This window comes from Pteropus medius, unplaced genomic scaffold, assembly GCF_902729225.1.
Source record: "Pteropus medius unplaced genomic scaffold, Ma_sr-lr_union100, whole genome shotgun sequence".
Taxonomy (NCBI): domain Eukaryota; kingdom Metazoa; phylum Chordata; class Mammalia; order Chiroptera; family Pteropodidae; genus Pteropus; species Pteropus medius.
The window spans coordinates 2,389,895-2,413,901 of NW_024350922.1; the positions used below are offsets into that span (position 1 = coordinate 2,389,895).

Genomic DNA, 24,007 nt, shown 5'->3' on the forward strand with positions numbered 1-24,007 from the left:
TACTTGGCAATGAAAAGGCATGAAACATTGATACTTGATACATACAACATGGATCAACCTTAAAAACATGCTAAGCGGAAGGAGCCACACATAAAAGGAAACATATTGTACGATTTCCATGGAACGTCTAGAAGTTGAAGAGAGACTGTTCCATGATGTGCCTGCTGTCTGTCTAGTGGGCTGGACCGGGGCCAGGATGGGGGCGTCTTCCTGCAGAGCCCCCTTCAAGACTGTGATCAAAACCGGTGTTCATTCTGACATGAAGCCGCGCCCCTCCCCCACCTCCTCCTACGTGCTGGTTCCTACATCTGGCCATTGTCCTTCCCCAGGACAGCCTGCCGGGCGTTGTCCTGACCTGGTCAAGCACATTAAATAATGTCTGGTACCCGGTAGCACTCGCCCACTCGTCCTCAGCTTACCTCCTTGGCCCAGAAGGTCCCGGGCCTATGGGGCATGAGAAATAAAGCCCTTCACAGAGCCGTCCCGATGGCCCACCTGTAGCTACAGGAAGACTCGAGAACACTGTGAAATGACCACTCGTCTGTCTTGCGGGGTTACGTAAGATTCCCCAGGGCCGAGAGACCAGAGAAAGGGGGCGACAACTTCACCGTCATTCCGACTTTACCAGGGGACTCACATGTGAGACATGCGTCTTGGGAGGCGGACGGTGATGTGCATATGTGCCACACCGTGTGGCAGGCCCCAAGGATTACAGAGGACAGGGCAGGGTGCGTGGAGTACTAGGGCGTGACCTGCCCCAGGTAAGCGGAAGCGCCTTACATGCTAGCCTGGGGAGGGACAACAGGCTGTCTCAGGAACAGCGCAAACCAGCACACTGTGAGCCAGGAGGGAAGGGGTCCCTCAGCCTCCAGGGGACTTAGGGGAAGTGACCTCTGTTCTGCTCTATAGCACGAGGGGCCGAGGGGCTGGCGGTGGTCACCGTCACGTAACTTAACAGTCTGTCCTCTGCATGTGGGCAGTGCATTCCTCCCTTCCCCTCAAGCGAGGAAAGCCCCAGGGTTCGGGTGGGGCCGGTTCGAGCCTCTGGTTCCACCTGCGGAGAAGGAGGGCCGGAGGGCTGCGGCTAAGTGGTGTGTCCTTACAGCCGTCACTTCTGAGCTGTGGGGTACAGGCATAAAGGGGGGTGGGGGTCAGGAAGAGAGTTTCCCTGTGACTTTACATATATGATTGGACATTTGGGAAAAATTCACACTGAGTGTGCATTACATTTCAAATTTATTTTTAATTTTTTAATTTTTATTTTTTTAGGTGACACAACCCTTGGTTGACCTCACAAACTGCAAGGACCTTGTCAGCTTACAATCCCTTATTTTTTATTTTTTACGCCTATAGCATCTGGTCTTCCTAGGTGGTCTCCCATCCAAGTACTGACCAGTCCTGACCCTGCTTAGCTTCCGAGATCAGACGGGATCGGGCTTGTTCAGGGTGGCGTGGCCATAAACTACATTCCAAATTTAAAACGTCAACAATATCTTCCTTTACCAAAGTGCTGAGAGTTTCACGGGGTGGAGAAATTAAAGGCGATTTTATTTTCTCGTTTGTGCTTTTCTTTCCTCGCTTGGGTTTCAACAAGGTACCTGTATTACTTTTGCAAAAGTTATTTTTAAATGTCACTTAAAAAAAAAAAGAACAAAAACTAAACAGAGCCCAGTTGCTCTGGTTACTGTGGCCTCCCCACCCCTGTCCGGCAGGGCCAGCTCTGCAGAGGAGACGCCTTGGAAGGCACAGAACAGGAGAAGCTGAGTCATCCCGCTGGGCCGGGAGGAAGCGCTGGGAAGGGGGGCAGATGAGCTCTCCGCCTCGCTTCCCCTGGATCTTCGTTCCGCTGGCGAAGCCTCTGCCGTGAGGGTTCTGAGAACTCTAGGAAGAGCTCTCGTTCTCCCAGAAGACCTGCTTTCTGCCTGCCTGGGCCTGGCAGGTGCAGGTAAATGTCTACCTGAATTCACTTATCTGAGAGAGCCTCGGGAGGGGTGGGGCGGCTGCTGCAAATGGCTGACTACTGAAGAAGGCCGAGTCACCCGGCGGGACTGACTACCTGGAGAGGCCTCTTCTTCCTCTGTGGTGCCCGCAGGGGGTGAGCTTCCAGATCAGATCGCAGTCCGGCTGCTTCCAGGTGAAAGTTCCGCTCGCCGCCGCCGTGGTGGGCGGCTCCAGCCAGAAACCTGCGCTTCTCGCTTGGTCCAAGTCCACACAGCAAGATGGAGTGGCCTTAACCAAGGATGCAGAACCACTGGTTCAGGGAAAAGCCTTGCCGCCAACGCAGTGCCAGGTCCTGGCGATATAGCACTGGGTGAACAAGACACCACGGCCTGCCCTCCGGAACAGTGCCTGATACATGATGGTAGGAGCTCAAGAAATATTTGCAGAATGAATGAATCTAATTCTCATGGCAAATTCTGTGAGGTGGGTGCCGATATGATCACCCTCTTACAAGGACAAGAGACTGAGGCTCAGAGAAAAGGGGCTTTCCTAAGGAGACATAGCCGGTAAAGCCTCAGGTAAAGGCTGCGGGGTTCCCTGTTGTCAGAGACGCCTGCGGTACAGAATGTTCCTGACAGGATGTCTGGTGCTTGGAGCAACGAGAACAATGGAAGAAGATGTGGACTCGCACACAAGGACACATTGCAGGGAGGGCGCACACGCCTGACCGATTCCGAGACTTCTTGCTCTAGGGACTAGAAAAAGATACTTGAGAGGAAGCAGCGGAGAACACTAAGTGGCTTTGAGGCTGAATCTGGGAGTTGGCTGTAGCTCCCATGTGCTGACCTGCGAGTAACTATTGTTAAATTACAGAGCCAGCATTGTTGTGAAACTTAATAAAAGGCCATGGAGACAGGGGTCGGGTGGCCAGGATTGTCCATCCTCCTCTTCTTTATCCATGTAAGTTACACATTTCCAGACTCCAACTCTTCTTCCAAACCGTCTCTGCAATAGTCCCCCGCCAGTGGGTTTACCCATTGTAGTGGTTTCTGTTGCTGCTCTAACAAATCACACAAATTTAGTGGCTTAGAAAACAACAAACAACAACAACAACAACAACAAAAAACCAGCTCTCTTACAGTTCTGGAGGTCAGAAGTCCTAAAATCAAGCTGTCAGGCACCTCGTGTTCCTTTTTGAGGTTCTGGCGAAGAATAGGATCTGTGACCTTTTCCAGCCTCTAGAGGCCGCCGGCATTCCCCGGCTCGTGGCTGCACCACTGGACCTGTTCCCGTCCTCACGGGGTCTCTAATCCTGCCTCTCTTATAAAGACCCTTGTGATGACGTTGGGACCACCTGGACAACTCAGGATACTCTCTCCACCTCGGGATCCCAACTTAATCACATCTGCAAAGTCCCTTTTGTTCACGGGTTCTGGGGATTTGGATGTGGGCATCTTGGGCGTAGGGGGCGTTATGCAGCCAACCACACCCACTCACCTATCTTTATTATGCTGGCTTTTCATTTTCCTTAAACGTGCACGGCAGTGGGTAAGCCTGTGCGTATGTGGAATTAGAAAAAAGTAGAGCGGACTAAAGAGAAATTGAAACTCCCGAGGAGGGTGGGGCGAGGGCAGGGGGGAGGTAGGGGAAGAGCACGTGGGGACGGCGAAGGGGACGCGACTCTGTAGCGTTCATTTGTCGTCTGAGAATGCTGGAAGCAGATGTGCAAACTGCTAACGCTGCCGGGAGGCGGAAGTGGAGGCCAGCTGCGTGTGTTCTGCGGACGGACACAGAGGCGACGGAGGCGGGGGTGCACAGCCCGCAGGTTGGGGACCCGGCCGGTTGGGGACCCGGCCGGGCCCCCGCGGGAGGAGCGGCGACGCCCCCAGGTGGCCGCAGGCGGCGTGCCACGCCGGCGGAAGTCCAGAGGCACACATACCTGAAGACGGAACATTAATGTTTAACGTCGAGGGACTCTCCCCTGCTTTTTAACGCTGCGTTCCGACTGTAGTTACGGCTGTAAGTCGCCAGAGTACTGTGAGCCCGCGACGCCCGTGGGAGCCCGACGCTCAAAAGCCGGCATCGCGCACATTCACAGGGGCGGGGCCCGCGGAGAGTGCCAGCATCGGGCATGCGCACATCCACAGGGGCGGGGCCCGCGGAGAGTGCCAGCATCGGGCATGCGCACGTCCACAGGGGCGGGTCCACGGAACGTGCTGCGCTGCGTCATTACACTAATAGAGTCTCAATGGCGAAACCAGCCTCCGGGAGGTAGCGTGGCCGAGTGGTCTAAGGCGCTGGATTTAGGCTCCAGTCATTTCGATGGCGTGGGTTCGAATCCCACCGCTGCCACACCCTTGATGGTTTCACTTTTCCGTCTTTCAACTCTTCAACCTCTCGGTGTCATCCTCTCCAGTCCATCTTCCTTCTTCCCCTTTCTGACGCTCTCCTTTTTTTTTAAAATAGGATTGGGGGAGGCGGGGAAACTACAGCGCAGGCCCTCTCTCTCTCTAGCTTGGTACACAAACCAACCAATCCTGCTACCTAAAAAAAAATAAAACATCCTATGTCCAGGAGAAAGCATCTGAGATACTTTGAAAAGTTCTGCCTGCGTCTTTAATTTAATGCTTCGAAGTCTCAGGCCACAAGGAGCGGGCCTCTTTACTTCCCAGGGGCAAAAGGTGGGTGGGGGTGATTTTAATGGTGACCTGAGTTAGGGGGGGTCTCCATCTGCCACGCTCCGTGTACCTCGGAGAGCTCCCGCTGACTCCAGAACCCTGTTGGCAGAAACGGTGTCGGCTGTCCCTGTGGAGGGGCTGGGTTATCAGGGGGTCTGCCTCACGTGGGGGTATTAACCTTGAGGTCCCAGCTTCATTGACCCACCTCCTGCTTGGTTTTCAGTCTAGGTTTGGGGGCCCCTCGCTTATTTATTTATTCAACAACTATTCACAAACGGCCTACCAAGGGCCGGAAACCAAGCAAGTCCCGAGGCGACGGAACAAACAAGGCAGCCTTGTCGGCACTCAGACTTATACTCATTGTTATTTCCTTAATCACGCCTCTGAGGGCTGTTCTGCAGTGCCACATGCTAACCTGGCCCAGGATCCGTGGAAGAGGTGACATTTAGCTGGGAACAAAGTTGACAGATTAGCCCCGTGAAGGGGGGAGAGGGGAGCTCCAGGAAGAGGGACCCGCATGTGGAAAGTCCTGGGTGCAAATGAGAGCCTGGTGAGTCAGGTGCCGTGATGGCAGTTCAGGGCAGCTGGACGGAGAGCAGCAGTGCATGACAAGCAAGAGGAGGCTCGGAAGGCCGTGGACGCCAAGGTGAGGCTTTAGACTTAGGTTGGACGTAGAAGTCTGGTGGTTACTGAGCAAACACCACAGACACTTAGGAGGCACTGGAGACAGAGGCCATGGAAGTGGATGAGCTCACCCGGGAAGAGTCACAGAGGGAGCAGAGGGGCCGAGACAGAGTCCTGAGGCATAAAGGGAGGACAATGGAAGAGAAGCCAGTGAGGGAGACGGAGACACAGGTGGAAAACGTGTCAGGAGTAGCCAATAGGGTCGAATTCTGCTAAGAGGCTTGGCTGAAAAAATCGCCACTGGATTTATGACTTAGGGACAAGGTCATTGATGACCTGGATTAAACCCGTTTCGGAATGGGTTTAAAAGAAATGAGTTGTGAACAACCGATCACGAAATTTGATTCTGAGGGGGGAGAATACGTTTAAAATGAGAGGCTGGAGGATGCTTTAGACACCTGGCATGGGTTTACAACAGGCAACAGCTTCAGTGCCCATAATGGAAAGTTCATGAATGTATCTTGATGGTCTCTTCTGATTGTCTGTATCACTTTGGGCTGCCCACGGTGACAACTCTGTTTTCCGCATTGATGATGCTTCTGTTTGGTAAGCTACGATCGCCTCCTACTTGTCCCTTCAAAACCTCGAGGAAGGCTAGTTATCTGGGCGACCTTTAAAATGCTCATGGGGACTCTGTTTGTTGGGTGGAGGTGTCATCTCCTTTCCCACTGGGTAAAGACACTTAGACGATGGAGGCTTTCTTGGCATAGTGACCCGCACTGTCCCCGTGCCCAGGGTTTAGCCATTCATTCTACTTTGAGAGCCTCAGGGAAGAAGAGGCGTCTTAGAGAAATCCAGAAAACAAAGGAGTGGATTCTGCTTTTGGGTTTCAAAAGCTGAGGTCCAGCAGTAGAGAAAAGATCTAGAAGTTTATGTGAACAGGGGAAGCCTGTTTTCACTGCCCTAAGAACAGGTTTCCCAGGATTGGTGGACAGAGGACAGTCAGCGGAGGCGAGTTTAGACGCAAGCGTGTTGCTGAGAAAAAAGGGAGCCCACGGACTTCCGGTGCCTAACTTCCGGCGCCTGTGAAGGAGGGGGACCCCACAGCTCCACTGCAGCCCTAGCATGGCTGAGGTGCAGAAGAGCAGCAACCCCCGCCCTTCTCCCCTTTCTGAAGTTAGCCACAACCCCAGTCTCCTCATCTGTAAAATGAGAATAAACCCTACCGTAAGGGAGGCCCTAATAATTCAATAAATGTATACAGGCAAAAGCCCTTTCAGACTGTCCTGCGCTCAACAGACATAAGGAGCACTACTGAGCTTTAAAAAATGATACACCCCCATGCGACTCAGCCTAGCAAAGAGGAGCATACACCTTTTGGCTGCTTCACAAGCTTCATTGCTCAGCAGAGAGGGACACACAGGCGATGGACTCCCACACCCCGCAATGGTGGGCTCCGACGAACACTTCCCCTACCCCGCCACAGGTTAATGATGGTTTGTGATAGTTTTTGTCTTTACCAGGAGGATCCTTAGTTTAATCGGCCAGTTCCACATGTGCATTTTATGATACACACACGGATGTATTTACACACTCATCTTGGCATCATCCATAATCAATACCGAGATGATAGGGAGGTGCTGTTTCTGTGGAAAGCAGGGCTGGATTAAGAAATATCGTGGGCTTAAACATCAAAGATTACGGTGATCACCACCGCCCCTCACTAACAAACAGAAGCAATACTAAATTACAAAATATGACCAACCAAATTCTAAATCTCCCCTTTATAACTATACTGGTACTTTTCGAGACGTTCAATTCTTTAAAAAGTTGTGGGGTTTTTTTGTGCTTTTCTGATGTCGCTGCTGGTACAGAAACCTGTGTTTACTATGCTGAGTCACCCCCAGACTCGTAAACCAGAAGCCCCCAAAGGCAAGGTTGGGTTGGGCAGAAGCGTGGGTCTCAGGTGTCCCTCCAACCCTGGCTGTCAACACACAGGGAGACCTGCCAGACACTAGGGTAGGAGAGGATCGAACGCAACGCTCCTAGAATGGGTCTAATCCAAGGTCAAGCCCGGAGACGCTCGGGCCGCGAGGAGGGGTCAGTGTCGGTCCCTTCAGGGGCTGCAGCGGACAGCGAAAACTCTGCAGCCGTCACCCCAGCCTGCGCTAGCCACTAGAGACCGCAGAGGCCAGGCCCGGGGCACTCCCCGAGGAGGCGTGGCTGGAGAGGGGGTGGAGCCAGGGCGGGGGCGGGGCCGGGGTGTGCGTCTTAACCTGGGCCCACGACTCCAGCGGCGGGGGCGGGCCCAGGACGCGGGGGCGGGACGTGCGTGGGGCCCAAGTCCGGGGGGCGCAGCAGGGGCGGGTGCAAGGACGCGGGTTGAGGCTGGGCCTGGGCCAGGCGGGAGGCAAGCGGTCAGATGCCGGACGGCTGTAGGCCTGAGAGGTGCAGGGCGAGGGCCAGCAGGCCGGCGAGCAGCAGCAGCGCGAGCAGCAGCCGCAGGCGCGTCGGCGCGGCGGGCCCGCGGGGCCGCCCGGCCGTGGACTGCACGTAGCGCTCCACCGCGTCGGCGAAGCTGAACTTGCCGGGCGCGTAGCCGAGCTGCGCGCGGGCCTTGGCGATCCGGAAGGTGTGCGTCACGGCCACGCTGCGCACCTGCGGGGAGAGGCGGGGCAGCCGGCGGCGGGACTGGTGCGGGTGGGAAAGCCGCCTCGCACGCCTTTGCGCGGTCCTGCTCCTGCGTCGGGGAGGGCTTCCTTCCCGTCTCGCATCTCGTTTTCTTGGGGGGGTGCTGCCTCCAGGATGCCTTTTCTGCATCTCGCCTACCCTACTGAACTCAGTCCCCCGCCCCCAAAGCAAAGGCCCCACTGCACTCCCCTCCCTGGCCCAGCACGTTGACCTTGGAGGCCCTTGATACCCTCTTGGGTGTCCGCGCTATGGCCTGGGTGCAGATCTCTGGAAAATGCCTCAGGAAACACTCTTGGTTTTTTGGCCCCCAGCCCCAGAGTAAGGCCGGCCAGGCGGGCCCCAGGGCTCAGCTCAGCCCTCAGCCATTCACCGAGCTTCCCCAAGACAGGAATTCAGTTGCGCAGAAGCGATTACTCTCCAGGGTTTGAGCGGCGTTTTTGCTGCCAGATGGCCTGGAGCCCACAGGCTCAAGGGTAAATAATGCAGCTATCCGTTCAGAGCTCACTAGTACCTGACCTGAGCTATAAACCTTTTCCAGGCCTTATCTCATTTAACCCTCTGAGGTGGTACCATCCCATCTCCTCGTTACCTATCTGAAAACTGGAGATCAGAGAGGTTAAGTGACTTGCTGAGGGCCACACAGGGGAGCTGGACTGCAGCTCCCGCTCTTCCGTGCTATGCTGGGGCCAAGAGGATGTCCTCTTGCCTGACTCACTTTGTCCTCCGCCGGACCTTGGAAGGGGTCCACTAGCTGCTTGATTCTTCCATGGCACAGAAACAGCCCCCCTGGAGTTACGCCCCTGTCCTCGGATGCTTGCGGGAGGACAGAGGCCAGTTCTGGTCCCTTTCTGACCCAGCGAGTAAGTGCAGGGTTTTGGTAGACTAACCTAGATAAGCAGAGCCCTGGAACGCAGTATTCTCAGATCTCGGGCTTAGATGTCACCTCCTCTGGGGAGACCTCCTTACTTCCTCAGAACTGGCTTCGTTCGGTGCCCCTCCTATGTGCTCCGACGTCCCTCCTAACCTCCCCTAGAGTAGCCCTTATCAGCGTGTGCTGAGCTGCTGGGTCACTGGGTCGTCTTCCCCTTGCGACTGTGAGCTCACCGGATCAAGGACCACGTCTTGCGTCCGTGGCTCGGCACGGTGCCTGGCACAGTGCAGGTGCTCAATGCACGCTGCATGAATGAAAGGCCCTGAAGTCAAACTAGAGGGCTGGTTGGTGTGTCATAGACTGACCAGCAGAGGGCGCCCGAGCCACACTGCACAGAAATCTGCAGCTCGCTGAGGATGCTTTGCCGCTGAGCTGGGCAAGGAAGGCCCCAGCGGACAGCACCGAGCATGGAGCTCCAAGTCGAACCCAGGCGGCGTGAGCTTGGACGCGTTGCTGACCGTCTTAGTGCTCAGTTTCCCATCAGAGAGTGAGAGCATATACGTTTTTGCCCTTCCTAACTTCCCAGGGCGTCAGAGAGAATCGAAGGAGGGAGGGGGCTGGAAGGATTTGGCAAATAACACCAAACCTCAGTGAAGTTTCCAATCTGCAGTAAAACATCCCCTCTTCTAAACTGTATATGCAAATGGGGAACTGCATCATTATTTGAGAAAAGTATTCTGTACAGAATAGTTACTTAATGTGCACTTATTGTTTGGAAAGCATGGATGGTGAACCTAGAACCACCAGGCTCTATATGTGTGTGCACAGTGTGTGTGTGTGTGTGTGTGTGTGTGTGTGTGTGTGTGTGCAGCTGGCAGGGTTGGTGGGGAGTGATGTCACGGAACCTGCTTTTTGGAGCCTCCAGTCTGGCTTATGCATGAAACGGCAGTGATGACGATGGGCTCAGATCTGTCACATTTTGGACCAAGCGAGCACAGCGTAAGCAGAAGCCCAGAGGCTGGACACCCATCCGGGAGCTAGCCCTAGATCTGGGCCCACACGGAAGGTTCTGAGACCTCAGGCATCTAGCTATGGTGTCAAAGGGGTGACGGGAGGTGGCAGGAAGGGGTGGCAAAGAGGCGGGAGGGTGGGCGAGGGGGCACCAGGGTGCAGGGCTCCCCCAGCAGTGGCCCACTTACCTCGCTCCGGGTGAGCAGCGGGGGGAGGCTGCAGATGGGCCTCAGTGCCAGATGCACGTTCTCCATCAGGGCGGCTGTGTGGGGAGAGGGACCGGTGACCAGAGGGGCCTGCCCTCTATGAGCTCCGCGGAGCACTCGGGGATGCTCAGTTGGGGGCGCTATTTGCTTTGCTAGGGGGAGTCTTCATTCAGCCGAGAGTTTTCCTGTCCTTGGGTTCCTTTAAATCAGCCGTTTCTCGGCACACGCTGGGGTGCCTCGTTTGGCTGCAAAATGTGTCTCAAGTAAGTTGTTTCTCATAGCAAAGGACAGACTGAGCAGATTCAAAGGTATCTGTATCGTAAGGTCCACCTCACCCCGATTCTGATATGCTCTGTGGAGCAGGAGAGAGAAGCTGGTGCGGTGGTTCTCTACCTGGGTGGCACGCTGGACCACTTAAAAAAAATGTCGATGCTCCCTCCCTCCCCTCGCTTCCCACGGGTGTCATCGGTCTGGGGACTGGCCAAAGTGTTTGTATATTTTAAAAGCTTCCAGGTGCTTCTAGTGTGCAGCCAGGTGAAGAACTTCTGCATTATAGTTAGTCCCTGAGAGCCAAGAAATTATATCTAATCCTCTAAAGCTGCCAGAACCCATGGCCGATCTTTTCCCAGCTGGAGGCATGGAGCATCAGTCACTATGGCAGCTCTGTGCAGAAGGCATCTGGCTCGCGTGCCCGGTGGACAAATGTTTGCAAACCCCCGCTTTAAATGGCAAGCTTCCCAGGGCATTTAAAATACAACAGATCCAGCTGAGGTTTTCCAAGAGCATAGCTATTTGTGACTCGAGGGCCACCAGTCCCCTGGGCTGACCAACACATGGCTGATGCCCGCTCAGCATTCTAGCTGGAGGGGGTCCAACAGAGGGATGCTGGGGGGTGCGGGTAGAGACTGACCGTCAAGGCGAGGAGGAGAATCTAGGGTCAAAACAGAACCCCCACGGGTCCAAAAGCAGCCTTAGCTTCGGGGTGATCCTGCGGGCTGCGGCAGCCCCAGGGCACCGTCTCCTGCTGACTGGCCGTGCCCTCCAGCACAGGCCACAGGGTTGTGAACTCTGCCCGTCATGCTTCTCGCCGTGGCAAAATGGGCAGCTCATGTCCTGCTCAGAGCCCTGGTTGCTGCGTCTTTGCAATGGGCCTAGTCACACCCACCTCGCAAGTGGGATAGAGGGCTAGGGCTTATGGGGGCGGGCTGGACTAAGGTGAGGGGAGGAGGCATTTGCTGTCTGGCCAGGCAGTGCTGAACAGGCTTGGAGCCCCTGGGCCCTGGGGGTGAGGGTCTCCTTAAATGTGCCCTCAGTGACCACACGCCTCCATCTAGCCCTGGCCCTGGTTTATGATGAGGTGACACATGTACGCCTGGCACGTGGAGGGCTTCTACTATATGTACCCTTTTCCTTACCTGCCAGGTAGACCCAGGAAGTAGGCACCTGGATCCAAGGCTGGCTGTACCCCAGCTTCTCGAACTGTAAAGAAACACGGCCTGAGATGAGAACAGGTTCTTCGGGGGCCGGAATGGGAATACCCCGTTTCCTGTGCCCTAGGGCCCACAGAGATACCTTCCACCCCCTCCCAGCCCCTCCCACGGGGACAGACCCTGCAGTCAGCCCCGAGCCTGTGCTTTCTCGAAATGAAACCTCAGGTAGGAACGGAATGCCAGGGGTGGGTTTTTAACCTGGGCTCGTTCGCCAAATTTAGTTTTTGTTTACATCGGCCTATGCCCATTGATACTCCAAGGCACGTACGTAGAACCTGATTTTTCTAAAATTGCTATTAAAGAAAAAAAACACAGCATATGTGTGGAGGGGGGTGGGAGATGCTTGAAGACCTGGGCTGGCACAGGATGAACCGAGGCCTTCGTTTGTATGAAAACGACAGTGACGAGGGCCGACAAGGATGTGGGGAGACTGGACCCTCTTTCAGTCTGCAAGAATGTAAAGCGATGCAGCTGCTTTGAAAAGCAGTCCGGCGGGTCCTCCAAAGGCTAAACGTGGGTGGACCACATGGCCTGGCACGCCCACTCCTACGTGTCCTTGTGCTCACGCCCAAGAGAAACGAGCACGTGTGAGCACACGGAAACTTACACATCAGTGTCTGCAGCAGCATTATTCACAACAGGCCCGAGGGGGAAAACCCACATTTCCATTAACTGATGAATGGACAAACAAAATATGCTATATCTGGAGAAGGGAATGTTTTGGGGGGTTCTCTTCCAGAGTGTCACCACATAATGTGGGGGATCACAAGCAAAATGCCACAGGGCCAGCAGTCAGCATCCACCGGGAAGCAGGCTGGGAGGGACTACGGCAAATGGGGGGAACACATGGCCCCCCAAAGGGGCAGCCACCGCCCAGCTCCAGTTAGTTCCAGTGTCACTCAGTGGATGCTGGTTCCAGAGCTGGTTTTGAATGTGAAATCTGATTGTTTTGGAAGTAAGAAAGGATGACAGGGAGAGAAGAGGCGGGGATCCCCGAAATCTCACGGGGGGGAGGGGCGTCTGGGCACCTACCAGTGGGGCCATCCACTCAAAGATGTTGACACTCTCCCCGTCATTGATGTAGTATGCCTGCCCACTCTGAGGGGGACACGAGGGGAGAGGGACCGTCAGGCACCCGCCCGCCTTCTGCCCAACCCCCCAGCTCTTCTGAGCAGCTCCGGAGGGAGGAGTCATGGCCAGCCCTCCGCCCTGGGGACAGACCTGGGCAATTCCCTTTGAATTCGGGGCTGACTAGCCGTGTGACCCCGATGGAGTCACTCAGCCTCTCTGCACCTCGGTCCCTCATCTGGGAAATGGGAAGGTGGGCATGGGGTCTCCCTCCCTCTCGGCTGCCGTGAAGATGAAATGTGACGGTGTATATAAGATGCTGACATTTGGTGACTGGTGCTCTGTGATCAACGCCACCTACCTCACGGGGTCACTGCCAGGAGCTCGTGATGCTCTGAAAGCGCCCGCCCCGCCCCTCCCCTAATGTGTCCCTGGGCCTACAGTCCTGCCTGCCTGCCATCTTGAGCTGGAGAGAAACGGGTCTCCGAGGGATGGGGACCTGCCTGCAGCCCGCGGGGGACTCACCGCCACGTAGCCCCTGGCGGCGGTGAGGGCCTCGGCCGCCAGCACGTGCGCCTGCACCAGATTGCGCACGTGGACCCAGTTCATCCGCGTCCCGCGGTCCCCAAATCGGAACAGGAACAGCCTCTTCCTGATGTGGCCCTGGGGAGGGGGAGGCGCCGTCAGCGGAGCGGCTTTGAACTCAGCGTCTATGCTGACGGGCTGACTGATGGCTCCGGCCGGTCCCCGCTGTCCCGGCCGGAACTGGTGACTTGCGGACGGCACGCTCCCGCCTCCCTCCCATCTCGTGACAGCGCCAGCCGGGGCCACCTCTGCCCGCCCTCCTTCGCACCTGTGCCAGGTCACCTGCAGGTCTGCTTGGCCCAACCTGCAGTCTGCCCAGCGTTGACCACCTCTCTCGCCTCGCCTGCCCCCTCTTTTGTCATCTGCATCCCCACAGAGCCACCTCATGGGTCCCCTGCTGCCGCCCTCGCCCGGAGCTGTTCTCCACCCGGCCAGGGCATCCTTTGGAACCCTAAGTCGGAGCACGTGTGCCTCTGCCCAGAACCTTCGGGGGGTGTGCTCATCCTACCAGGCTACGAGCCTCGGTCCTGACCACGGCCCGGGGGCCCTTGCCACGTGGACATGGCCTCCCTCCTACTACAAACCCCTCGCCCGCCTCGCTCCAGTCCCGCGGCCTCCCCTGGGCCTCAGCTGTTGGACGAGCTGTCCCCTCTGCCTGGAGGGCTCTTCCTGCGACCCTGTGCGATGCCCTCGGTCACCCCTTCAGGCTGATGCCCAAAGGCCCCCGCTCCTCGAGGCTCCGCTGACAGTGCGCGCCCCCGGGCGCCTCACGCTGCCACCCCAGACCTGGCACCTTCGACCTCTCCTCATCATGGGTCACGTTTACTACCTACCTCCCTGAGCGAGAATCCAAGCCCCACAAGGGTGGGAACCGTCGTCTGTTCTGTCACTGATCTGTCCCCAAACTGAGGACGGCGACCTGTCTCGCCGGCACGTTTGTGCCCACGCTGTCTCCTCGGTTTGGAACACCTTCTCTCGACCACCCCATTTCCTGGCTCGTTCCTTCTTCTCTTCCCAAACAGCACGGGCGTCACTTCCTCCAGGAAGCCCTCCGGGACCTCCCCTGCCAGGCCCTGTCCGCTCTCCCCTCTACCAGCCCTCACCACACTGCGTCTGCGGCTGTGGCATCTGTCTCCCCGGCCGGGCTGGGAGGGACCGGAGGACAGCGCCTAGCGCCTCGGGGAGGCATATATCCGGTGCCTGGCTTTCTCTGCAGAAGGCTTTCTGCATGAAGACCCTGTGCTGGGGGCATGGATGAGCCACCCAGACCTCGGGGAGCCCATATCTGAGCGGAGGCAGGAGACTCGCCTCTGCCTCTGTGGGGCCATGCTCCACATCTCCCCACCCCGCCGGGGCCCGGGACACACGGTGGGCCTGATGGGGCGCGGGCGCCTCCTGGAACTGGAACCGAGGGCCTTGGCTGGGGACACGGCCCCCCGGAGTGATGCGGTGACTGGGGACTGGAGGCCCCGCCCCCGACCCCTCCCCCCAGACCTCCTCCTCCTGCGCCTGCGCGGGGGCGGGACGGTGTGCCCGCCACGCAGGGCGGGTGACCTACCGCCACGCGGGGCAGGTGCCTCTGCTCTTCGGGGCCGTAGATCCCCGGGGGCCGGAGCACACAAGTCCGCAGAGTGCCTCCTCCTAGGACACAGGGAGGGAGGTCAGGGCCATCTGCTTCCCCATCATCAGTTATGTGAGGGCTGCGATTGCTCCAACAGAGGTCCGACCAGGTGTCTGGTGCTCACAGGTGTCCGCGCTCAAGGCGACTGGGAAGCGAGAGCTGTTACTGTTCCTGCTCTAAGGGCAGAGGGACCCAGACTCAGACAAGGGATGTGACTTGCCTAAGGGCACACAGCTCAGGGCAGTGTTGCTGAGATGGGGGACCAAGGCCCAGGCTCTGTCCACTAACACCCCGCCTCTCGGGGACACTAACAAGGTGACCCCGTCTTCCAGCTCCTCAGCCTTGGTCCCCTTACCTGGATGATGGCTGCTTTGTCCGTGGTGGGAGCGGCTACACTTCCAGACAGTGAAGAATGGGCAAGCCATCGGAACAAGAGCCTGGGGGTCTGTGCCCCTAACTCTCCCTGTCCTGTGCCAGCAGGGTCCCCCAGACCAAGATAGGGCTTGGTCCAGGGCTTCCCAAACCTCTGCCAGGGGGGCCCCACTGGCAGAGTGGTGAGTGTGTCTCCCTTGGGCAAGTCTGGGGGTACAGCCGGAAGGGCTGCCACAAATGTATTTCTTTCAAGTCTTAAGAAAACCTACAAAATTTTTGGTTTACTCCCATAATCCATTTGTGTTTAAGATTTAAAAAAAGTTTTAATTACTTATTTGTAAATTATTTGACTGCCAACCCAACTCCTTAACTGGGGTGGAGCCTCCTGGAAGATGTTCTACGTGGGGAAACCCCAGCAGCTGCACCCCCAGTTCGGGAAGCCCAGGGTAGACCACACTCCAGGACCAGAACCCCACCTTTCTTTGGGGACCCCCTCCCCCCTGCATGAGGCCTGTCAGTCTAGAAGTGCCACTCTCTCCTGAGGTGGTGGCCAGGGGACCTGAGCTGGGCTAATGACATGTTCTCGCCCAGGAATGTGACTCCAGCAGCACTGATACAAAGACCTAAAGTCCTAGGAGTGAGTTCACCCAAGACACTGGTCACCAGCTCCGGCTTCCCGGGGCCCCCGAGGTGCCCGAACCCTGTCCTTTCTAAGTCCCGGTGGTCGTTTTTCTGGATACCCATTTTTATCCTTCTAGTCTAAGTCCCACTTCCCCATAAATGAGCCCGGGCCGGTGTCTCCCGCTCATGGCCCAACATGCCAACTGTTCCCGTCTCCAGCACCCTCGCTTGACAACGAGGCCCAGTGTAGGGGATGGAGTGGTGGCCCCAAAAAGATACGTCCCCATCCTAGCACCTGTGGAAATGACCTGATCTGACAAAAGAGTCTTTGCACTTGTAATTAAGGATCTCAGAGTGAGGTCATCCTGGATTATCTGGGCGGGTCGTAAATCCCACCTGGTCGAGGGGCCTCACGAGAGACTCACAGAGAAGAGACAGATGGGGAAGAGAAGGCCAGATGCAGACGGAGGCAGAGGATGTAGAGATGCAGCCCTGGAAGACACAGGGACGCATTCTGCCCCAGAACCCTCCGGGGGAGTGCAGCTCAGCCGACACCCTGGTTTCACACACCTGGCTGCGAACTGTGACAACTGGGAGAGAAGGAATTTTAGTCGCTTTGTGGTAATTTGTCCCGGTGGCCCGAGGACACTAATACACCCAGAGACAGGAGGACATAGCATGTTCTCACTGAGGTGGGGTCTGCACGTCTCAGGACTCGGCCTCGGGGACCCGGGCTCTCCATCCTGGGTGACAGCTTGGGGAGCAGGGACTGGAAATCACCAGGGTGACCGTGGCTGGACTCGTGGAAGGCAGGTTGTCAGGTGAGTTTTCCTCTAAACAGCCCGCAGCTAATTTTAAGCTGCGGGTCACCTGGGCATGGCGCGGGGGATGCTCGAGTTGCAGCAGTGCTGGCCGGTGGGACACTGGGCAGCCGCGTCGTGGAGGGCTGGGCCCAGAGCATCGTGACTCCCCTGACCATGGAAAGCTGGGGGTGCGAGTATAAATAATTCTCAGCTAGAGGATCAGGTGTCTGGCATGGAGGCCGCTGGTCCAGCAGGCGGAGGCCCAGGTAGAGGAGAGAATTCAACTGGGTGCAGGTCAGACCTCTGGGGAGACACAGCCGGAAGCTCCCCTGGGTTTGGGGTAGAGGCCTGACAGGCCGGGGTGATACGGTGAAGTGGAGATGGCCGTAGGGGACAGAGCTCGTGCTCAGAGACCCACAGTGCAGCATGATGGTTAGGGCCCCAGGCTCCGGTGTTGGACCCTGTGGGTAGGCGTAGGGGATTCAAATCCCATCCTGCCTCTGCCACCTAATAGCTGTGTGACCTTGACCCAAGTCAGTCAACCTCTGAGCCTCAGTTTTCTTCCCTATAGATTTGGGCAGGGGGAGGTTATAATTTCAAACATCCCTCAACTTCTAAATCCACGTGGCTCCGAGTTTAGGTAATGAGGGGACCTTTTCTGAATCTCGGAGGGCACAGAGCGATAACTGGGATAGCGAGACATGAGGCTGAACTTATCCGAGTTTGGAAAGCAGATACCGCGAAGAGGTGGTAAGACTTTTGCCTGTAAAATTAGCGTGTAAAATTTACAGGGGCCTGGCATGGTAAGCACCTGATAAACACAGGCTTTTTTATAAACGGTGCCCATGATTATTTTATTCTCTCGTGGGCTCTCCGAGGCAGAGTCCACTCTCGCCCGCCTTTCCCTATAGACGAGGACACTGAGGCCGGGAGGGGGAGATGCCTCGTCCGAGACGGCACAGCCGAGAGCGGGGGCAGCCTGGGTTCAAGCTCGGTTCAGCCTGACGCCAGTGCTCAGCCACCTGCCTGTGTGCACCATCCCTTCTCTGTGACCAGAGCGGCAATGCAGAGGGCGCGAGGCCGGTGCTTCTGGGGGTTACTGGGGGCTCGGCATGGGGGCCGCCCGCTCGCACAGCCCGTCCAGGGTGCTGTGCCTCCTTCTGTGTTTGTAACCACTTACTTACTCTTCATCTAGGGAGGTCCTTGACATGGATCTGCTACTGTGTGGAGGACAAAGGTCCACCCCGAGCTGGCCTCTCCCCCGCCAGACCCTGAGCAGTGGGTTCTGTATCCCTGGTGGGCAACGGGCACCTGGCCGGTGCTCAGAACCTGCTGAGCGGTGAATGGCCAAGGCCCTGGGGAGCTGTCCCTGGGCAGGGAGGCGGGCCTCAGAAACGTGTCAGCTGAAAGCTGGACTCACGCATCTTTGGGGGCCGGAAGCGGGGCGCACACGTCCGCTGCGAGCCGGGCCCCACGACACCCACCTGGGAGAGGCGTCCCGTTGGCCATGAGGGTCAGCTGGTCAGCAATGGCTTTGGTCCGGGAGTAGTGGTCCATGTGCTGTTGGAGGACAGGGAGGACGGCCAGCAGAGAGGGTCAGCTGGCAAGGCCTGCCCAGCCCGGCCCCGGGGCTGCAGCCTCGCTTCAGACCACCCAGGGGCTGGATTCCAGGGGTGCCCCACCTCTGGGGGGCTCCTGCCAGTTGCAGATGCCTGCTGCTGGCCGTGCCGGGCGAAGTTTTACGTGTGGCCCTTTTGGGGTTCGTGGGGCATTTTCGCACACACCACCCCACTTCCTGATCTCCACGACCCCACTGGGGCCGTGTTGTTAGCCCCAAAAGAAGGGAGAGAGGCTCGGAGTACAGTGACTCACTCAGGGTCATACCGGTAGAGAGTGGCCTGGCTGGCTTGAGGCCAGGTCCGTCTGATTTCAAAGTCCCTGCTGGCATGACCAGCTTGTGCCACCCAGTATTGGGGATCCCTTCCTCCTGGGACTAACCCTGAGCTGTGAGTTGACCCGGGCCCCACCCGTTCCTTCCCTCGGGCTGTGGGCTCCAGACCCGCCTGCCCTGCCGCCTCTCCTGGGAGCCAGGCACCTTCTCCAGTGGGACGTATGGCACAGAGTCCTCATCACCCTGTTCTATGGGCCTCCCGCCGAAAACGACGTTGACGGTGCTGGTGTAGACGAGCCTTGGGACCCGCTGGCGGACACACACTGCAGCAACAGGTGCACAGAGTCACACACACACACACACACACACACACACGGCCAGTGTGAGTGGGGAGTTGGCTGAGGAGGTGCCCGCAGGGACCTCCTTGGCCAAATCCACAGATCTCTACCTGAACTCGGACACACATCCTGGCTCCCTGGGGCCCTCCCAGGATGCACAGCTGCTCAAGAGGAAAGGGTCTCGAGCTCTAACTTGGGGTGTGGGTCAAGTCCCTGCCCTGTGGGTCTCTGGACGCCAGGCCGGCTCATTCCTCAGTCTCAGGGTGGCTGTGGCCCCTGAGCTACCTTGCAGGGGACACGTCAGAAGAAAGTCTCACTCAGTGGGAACACAGAAAAAGCACACTCTAGAATCAGAGAGAAAAATGAGATGTATGACCTGCCCAGAGAGCCCAGATGGCAGTCTACGATCTGGGTGCTTCGGCGACTTTTCTTACGCCCTGAGTGCACGCTCTGCTCCCCACGCCCAGACACGTGGGGGCCACGCTGACCCGCCCCCCCACGGGCGACGGGGCAGGTCTGCAGGCAGGAAGGATGTGCCTGGGGTGGGCAGGGCTAGCAGAAGAGCATCCCACCTCTGCCCACCTCCCTGTCCCCCAGAGCTAGGTCTGTGCACGATGCAGAGGGGCCAGAAACGCACGGCAGGCCGCGTCCGCCCTGAGCGCCTACCATCGATCACCAGTTTGGTGCCGCCAACATTTACAGACTCAATCTGCTCTTTCTGCAGCTAAAAGAGAAGACGGGGGTGAGGGAGCCACCGAGCTGCCTCCCGCCCTGTCGCCGAGGCTGTGGGGCGGGGGGCTGCAGTGGAGGCCCCGGTGGGGGCCGCGGGCTCCGGCCCAGCTCTGCCGCCATCCCCACTGGGCGCCCGGGGGAGGCTCCATCTTGGCCTCGTCCTCAGCTCCATCATCCGGAAAGTGAGGGCCGACCTTCTTGGGTGCTCTACGGGATGAAACAAGCCCCGTGGGGGGTCCCGGTACAATGCCCGGCACAGAAAAGGGGCTCGAGATGTGCCGGGTCATGTCCCCGCTCTGCAAGTCTCAGTGGCCTTATCCGTGGGACGGACACAGAAGCACCGTCCATGCCCCAGCCAGGGGGGCTGCGTGTGACCAATGGAAACCGCATTCTTTTCTGGCTGCAGTGACGTCTGTTTCATAGGTAATGCGGTCACGAGGCTAAAGGTCATTCAGACAGTGGGAGGGCAGCCGGTGAAGAGGGAGTCCCTGCCACCCACCTTCTCAGCACCGGACATCCCGTGGGAGGCCACGTGGAAGACGCAGTCCACCCCTTCGAAGGCGCGGACCAAGGCTTCTTCGTCTCGGACGTCAGCCTGAAACAGAGCAGAAAGGGATGGGGGTGGGAGGTCCATGGCCTCGTCAGGTCCCCGGGCTGCCCCGCCTCGCCTGGGGCCAGGGAGGCTGGGGCCAGGGAGGCTGGGGGCAGGGTTCATGCGATTCCACAGGGTGTCACCATCCTCATCAGCCCCGTTTGTCGAGCTAAGTCACAGGAGCATGCTCAGTATTTCGTATGCACGATCTCATCGAGTCCCCATGAGACCCCGTGAGGCAGATACTTGAGTGTCCCCTTTCTGTGCATGAGGACGTGAGGGGCCTTTGGCCACGGTGGTCCAGCTGAGCAGTTCCTGGACTGCAGCCGGAGCTTAAACAGCCTGTGCTGTTCAACACCATCCGCCGATGTCACTGCAGATCCCAGACCCCAGCCTCCACCACCGGCCTGCCCCTACCCGCCCCCCAAGACCCTCATCACTGCACCTGGATGAACTCGGTCCCTGGGGACAGCTCCCACTGGGGTTTGCGGAGGTCAAGCAGGATGACAGACGTGCCACTCTTGGCCAGGCTGGAACCCAGGCTGAATCCCAGGTAGCCACCTCCTCCGGTCACCAGAACCTTCTGCCTAGGGGCCTGCACAGATGTGGCTTCAGACTTCTGCGGCGCTGCTGGTGGTGGGGCTGTCATCGGCTCACTGGGTTTGGGTCCAGTCCCAGAGCTCTGTCTGAGCCCAGGCCCTACCCCTGGCCCAGGTAAAGGTGCAGCTCCTGGCCCCGGTACTGATCCAGCTCCTGGCCCAGGCTGCGGACTCGGCCCAGGTCCTGAAGTAGCACCAGGTCCGGACACGGACACCGCCCCAGGCCCCGGTCCAGGTTCTCGAACCACACCAGGTCCCGGCCCAGGCCCCGGAATAGTACCAGGCCTTAACCCAGGTCCAGACAGAGCAGCAGGCCCCGGCCCAGGTCCCGAAGCAGTCCCAGGTCCTGGTCCCGGTCCGGACTCAGACCCCAGGCCTGACGCCCCTCCCCAGGCCTGGCAGACAGGGCAGCTCCTCTCGCCTCGGCCTGTGTCTTTGCAGGGCTCTGGGGAGGAGCCCGCTGGGTTGGGCTTCATCCTCTACTGAGCCAGGTGGACCCAGGATCTGTCCACCTACAGGGAAAAACAGAAGAACATACGCTTCCAGAGTTGTCTCAAGTCGCATAAATTACCAGAGCCCTGGGGGCTGAGAGGGACTCCTAGTGGGAATTAAAGACCCTCTGGGTCTTTAAGCCCGTCCCTTTCAGAATCTCGAGAACCTCCACGGTGGCTGCTGCCATCCTCACCGAAGGCCAGAGACAAGGCAGCCAGGACTTGGGTGTTACAGCTGGGGAAACCGAGGCCCGATGTCATAGTGCACGGCGGAGATTTACACTGAGCATTTGTGATCCCTCTGCCAGCTCCTTGACACCCCAGTTCCCGTGTGGTACCAGAGGAAGAGAGGGCGGATCACGCGCAGGGGGAGCTCGCTGGACTGGGGTGACGGGAGGGCTTCCCGGAGGAGGAGGGAAGAGTCCACGCGGGATCCATGAGGGCTCTGTGCCCTGGACACGAGCACACGCCTCCGCATGCTGCGCCCCTGGCCTGACAACCGGCGTCTGCTTCTCCTGGGTCTCCGAGGGCGGCCGGGTCGGTCCGCGGGCCTTCGGGGCCGGCACCGAGGACCTCGTCCTCCTCACTCCAGACTCGAAGCGAACTGGGCAGTCGGTCACTGTCACCGGCACCATCGCCCTCCCCACCTCCTGCTGTACCTCAAGTGAGGCTGGACCAGGGGCCAGACACCACCATCGTCACTGATAACTGCAGCCACTGTGTGCTGCGGGCCTACTGTGTGCTAGGCGTGGTAGACAGAGAGGTAGGTAAGTCTCTGTCCCACGTGGCACATAGCGGCCCTAAAAAAGAACAGGTGCGACCGAGCGATGAGCTCCACGGCTGGTGCTGGTGGCGGTCATCGGGCAGGAGCCCGGCAGCTTAGGGCTGACCTTTCTGTCTCCTCTGCCACTGCCCCGCTCTTCAAAGCTCTGAGTGGGAGGTACGATCATGCCCCCACGAGGCCCAGCACTCACACGTTGAAGAGTGGGGGTGAGGACACCCCGAGTCTGAGTCATCACAGGGGATGAGTGTAATTCCCCCAGCGGGAAGGACAAGGGTGCAGCCCCGGCACGGGGCCCAGGGGACTCTGCACTGGGGACAGCACTGTGGGACCAGGGCAGCCTTCCTGCCTCACAAGGATGCTCTCGGTGACAACGCTGGGGCGCTGCCTCAGGTCCCCATTTTGCTGGGTGCTCCCTTGGGCAAGGTCCTTCAAGCTTAAGGGCACCCCGGTATCCACGCGGTAAATGGATCCAGATAACCCCGGCTGCCCCGCGGACCTCGCAGGGTGGGCCACAGCCGGGCAAACCGCTGAAATGCGCCCAGAGGGCCCTGCCGTCCAGAGTCCCCAGCGCCGGGGGCTGTGCGGGGCTTGGAGCCCACCTGCAGTCACAGCCGCGGACCAGAGTGAAGCGCTCGGGGCTGCTCTGCTCAGCGGGTGGCCGAGCGGAGGGGCACATTCGGTCCCCCGGGGGTGGGGAGGGGGCTGCCGTCCCCAGCGCCCAGAGAGGAGGCTCAGAGCGTTCGCGAACTGCCACGAGGTAAGTGGCTTAGCCTGGGTCCAGGTTGACAGTGACTCCAAGGGGGGGACTGGGGGGACGGAGGGCGCCCCGCAGCGCAGGGCGGGTCCGCCTCTGGTCCCGCGTGCCCGCTGCACCCGCTGCACCCGCTGCACCCGCGCCCCCGGCCCGCGCCACCGGCCCCCGCCCCGCGGCGCTCACCTGGCCCCGGCGGCTGCGGCTCTGCTGCTCCCGGCTCCGGCCCCGCGTCTCCCGCCCCTGAGCCTGGGTCCTGGGCCCTGCCACCTCCCCACTCCCCCGGTGGGGCGGGCCGGGCTCCGGGACCGCCCCGGGCTCCTCCTCCCGGGCCGCTGCGGGCCCCAGGGCGGGAACGCCAGCCACCGCTCGGGCGTGGACCGCAGGCTCTGGCGGAGGGGAATCTGAGGCCGGCCGATGGGGTGAGGCGGGTCGTGCTGCTGGTGGGGCGAGGACCCCGCGCCCGGTCCTCGCCCCCCGCGCCGCCCTCCTTCCTGGCCTTCATCTACTCATCCATCCTTCCCGCGTTGTTTTTTGACTTATTTCGGTCCATTCACATACCCGTCTGTCACTCCGTCGGTCCACCTCCCATCAAGCCTTCCAGCCATCAATCCATCCACACACCTTCCTCTCCTCCCCCTTCCTTCCTCATGTTCCTCCACCCATTTCTGGGTCCCCCCCTTCTCCAACGCCATCATTCCGTGCGGAACGAACACATCTCCAGTGCTGGCCTTTCCCTTGCACTGGGGACCCAGATGGATCACCTCATCCTCAGAAGATTCATCTGTAAGTGGCAGCAGCCAAGGGGCGAGCCCCGGCCGCAGAGCTGGCACCGTGGTGCCTGGGCACCCAGGGCTGACTCAGCACGGGGGCTGGTTCCCCTGCTCCTGTTAAGGCTTCGCCCACGTGAACACCCGCTTAGGGCACAGGTGGGTGTGGGGAAGAGCGACCCAACGTCTCAGCCAGCACGTGCTCTGCGCTGGGCAGTGGGTGTCTTCTTAGCCCTCACAACTCGGTTTTAGCTCAGTTTTCAAGACAGGGAAACCCGTTCTGAGGGACAAAGGGGCTCGGAACGCAGCGGGCAAAGGTCGGCCCTGGGCTGAAGTCGCGGCCCTGCTGCTTTCTTTCTGGCTGGCTGCGTGTCTCTGGGCAGCTACAAGGCTGAGTTTCCTCCTCCGTAAACGGGAACTGGTGTGTGCTGGACAGTTGTGAGCTGCGGCTCACGCGGTGCATGCAAAATGCTGAGT

General features: G+C 58.8%; 2 protein-coding genes, 1 non-coding gene and 1 pseudogene across 3 annotated transcripts in view; 1 reads left to right on the forward strand and 3 right to left on the reverse strand.

Annotated features, from left to right (window-relative positions):
* The window catches only part of EEF2K (eukaryotic elongation factor 2 kinase), a 55,746-nt gene extending 51,734 nt beyond the window's left edge, over positions 1-4,012 (reverse strand). Inside the window, exon 1 of the mRNA XM_039840251.1 lies at positions 3,881-4,012. The gene's annotated coding sequence lies outside the window, so the exon portion shown is untranslated. The remainder of the gene's footprint in view (positions 1-3,880) is intronic.
* Positions 1,345-1,463, reverse strand: LOC120584581 (uncharacterized; annotated as a pseudogene).
* Positions 4,013-4,211: 199 nt separating the features above from the next.
* Positions 4,212-4,293, forward strand: TRNAL-UAG (transfer RNA leucine (anticodon UAG)). Its single transcript has one exon. It is a non-coding gene; the product is annotated as a tRNA-Leu (tRNA).
* A 3,368-nt stretch (positions 4,294-7,661) lies between these two features.
* SDR42E2 (short chain dehydrogenase/reductase family 42E, member 2) lies at positions 7,662-22,481 on the reverse strand. Its single transcript, XM_039840173.1, has 11 exons — positions 20,581-22,481; positions 20,043-20,138; positions 19,478-19,535; positions 18,678-18,796; positions 18,067-18,142; positions 14,724-14,806; positions 13,106-13,243; positions 12,545-12,610; positions 11,438-11,501; positions 10,005-10,078; positions 7,662-7,901 (listed from the first exon to the last, which is right to left on the reverse strand). The coding sequence occupies exons 1-11, from the start codon at positions 21,208-21,210 to the stop codon at positions 7,662-7,664; spliced, it is 1,644 nt and encodes a 547-aa protein (XP_039696107.1). The 5' UTR covers positions 21,211-22,481.
* Between the last annotated feature and the right edge of the window lie 1,526 nt (positions 22,482-24,007).